We start from the raw sequence: 2,076 nt of genomic DNA, 5'->3' as shown, positions 1-2,076 counted from the left end.
TTCTAAAATAGAAAAAAATCATTTTTACTTCATGTGTATGAGTGCCTTATGTATGTGTGCCTCTCTGGCCCATGTGTGTGCAGTGCCCATGGAGAATCCCCTGGAACCTCATTTTCCCTGGCTGTGAGCTGCTGTCTGAGTGCTGGGAATTCAGCCTGGGTCCCCAAAGAGCAGCTGGTGATCTTACCCTCCGGGTCCTCTCTCCAGACCCCAGAACCTGCTTTTAATTGGGAGAAGATTTTTAGTTGCAGAACTCTCCTGAAGGTCTTAGGTGCCAGTGTCACGGAGGTAAGGAGGAAAGCTCAGACTTCCTTCCCCACAAGACAGCTACTGTCTCCAACAGGGAGAGAGGGTAAGGAAGGAAATGGAGGGGGAAGGGAGAGTGGCAAGAGGGAGCTGAGGGAGGGACCACCTTGACAAGCTGGGACACAAGAACTTGAGGGTGCAAAGACCTTGAGGGGGTGATGGGGAAGGGACCTGGAGAGGCAAATGAGTCTGGAATGGGGGAGAGAAACTTGAGAAAGAGGAAGTGAGAAAGAGCAGGCTGGAGGTCCCAGGGAACCCAGAGGAATGGTCTAGAGAGAGACAGAGAGAGTGTGAATCTAGAGAAGCAGGGGAAACTGTTAAAGCTACAGTGCCACTTACTGGAAGGACCAAAAGACACTTTGTTGCTGTGGGCGTGGAAACCTCACCGCAGGGGAGGGGCGGGTAAATATCTGCTTAACTTTTGTCGGAGAACGAGCTGAAGACACGAGTTGCTGAAAGCAAGGCTTTATTCAGTCTCTGTCTTTCCTGATTCTGTTGCCCACGGCCCCCGAGGGTGCAGCTGCGGGTGAGTGAGGGGAAGGGATAGCAGGAGTGGGAGCCCAGGACCACAGTGTCCTCGCCTATCCATTCACAAGAACGCTCCCTGCGCCTGAGTGCAAGGGGAACCGCGATCTGCTGGGAGGGAGGACCAGCCACAGGGCCCTGATGGAACCCTGAAGAGATGCAGGAAAAGATGAAGACTGGGAACCGGCATGGCTGGCGCACAGAAGGACTAAATTCACAGCCCTGTTGCCCGGTCTTTGGTGAATCTCCACGTGAGGTCCTCTGCGGGGCGGTACTGAGGACTCCCCATTCTCTCCGCAGCTCTAGTCACACCAGTCCGGTGCCGCACCTCAGGAAGGAACCATGGCAAAGGCTGCAGCCACCGGACGCAATCTTTCCCTAGTTCTGCGCCTTTTCGTTCTGCTGAGCTGTCCGGGATCATCTGTGCAGCACCGTGAGTTACCGGGACAGAAATGAATGGGAGTGGGGGAGGGGAGCACTAAGGAGGAGGGGGGGAAGGAGCATGGGGCAGGAAGATCAAAGTCGCCTCAGGGGAAGCTTCTGGGCTTCTTTCTCTTCACTATCTCCGGGATTTAAGTCTGGACGCCCTGGTCGTCACTGTATCCCTCCCGCTTTCTCTTCCGTGGATTGACCAAGTTAGGGGAAAGTTACAGCTGCAGGGCCCGAAGGGGTTGCATGAAAGAGGAGCGCACGGCAGCAGAGGGGAGTAGCTAGTGATGCCCTCAGCACCACTCATCGGAGCCTAAGCCCAGTCGCCAGTGTGGAGCCCTCCGGGAGGCGATCTCAGACAGCTGCCCTGGACCTAAGGCAGTTTGTGCTCTGAAGACTGCCTTCCCGGGGATTCTTCACAAGCCCTCCACCTTGCCTGGACCCATTTGTGCCTGAGCTTTCTCTCCCCGTCCTCTCCCCCCCCCCACGCTATTCTCCAGAAGATCACAACTGATGTTTCCAAGGAGAAGGCAGCCACAACCACACACGTTCGTACTTTACTTCCTTTTTTGTTTTCTCTTGTTTCGTTTTAAGACAGGATTTCACATCAAAGCACACCCTATAGAATCTGCAATAACCTTCTCCCTCTCCCCTTCCCTCTCCCCCTCCCTCTCCCTCTCCCTCCCCTTCCTCCTCCCCTCCCCATCCCCTTCCCATCCCCCTTCTCCCCTCCTCCTCCCCCTCCTCTCCCCCCACCCTTCCCCCCCACTCGCCTCCCCCACCCCTCCACCCCTTCCCCCAATACTCCCCTCCCCC

General features: G+C 55.9%; 1 protein-coding gene across 2 annotated transcripts in view; it reads left to right on the top strand.

Moving 5' to 3' along the window:
• The first annotated feature begins 724 nt into the window (after nt 1-724).
• The window catches only part of LOC126513307 (retinoic acid early-inducible protein 1-alpha-like), a 10,207-nt gene continuing 8,855 nt past the window's right edge, over nt 725-2,076 (top strand). Inside the window, exons 1-2 of one of the 2 annotated variants that reach the window (XM_050161605.1) lie at nt 725-832; nt 1,132-1,264. In XM_050161605.1, the coding sequence (XP_050017562.1) occupies nt 1,174-1,264 (91 nt within the window). In that variant the 5' untranslated portion in view covers nt 725-832; nt 1,132-1,173. Of the gene's footprint in view, nt 833-1,031; nt 1,265-2,076 lie in introns of those variants that run through there. The other variant, XM_050161606.1, reaches the window with a different exon arrangement.

The sequence above is a fragment of the Alexandromys fortis genome, unplaced genomic scaffold (assembly GCF_014885135.2).
Source record: "Alexandromys fortis isolate MF-2015 unplaced genomic scaffold, M_Fortis_MF-2015_v1.1 scaffold_134, whole genome shotgun sequence".
Classification (NCBI taxonomy): domain Eukaryota; kingdom Metazoa; phylum Chordata; class Mammalia; order Rodentia; family Cricetidae; genus Alexandromys; species Alexandromys fortis.
The sequence above is the reverse complement of the archived record's forward strand: the minus strand, read 5'-3'. Positions and strand labels throughout refer to the sequence as shown.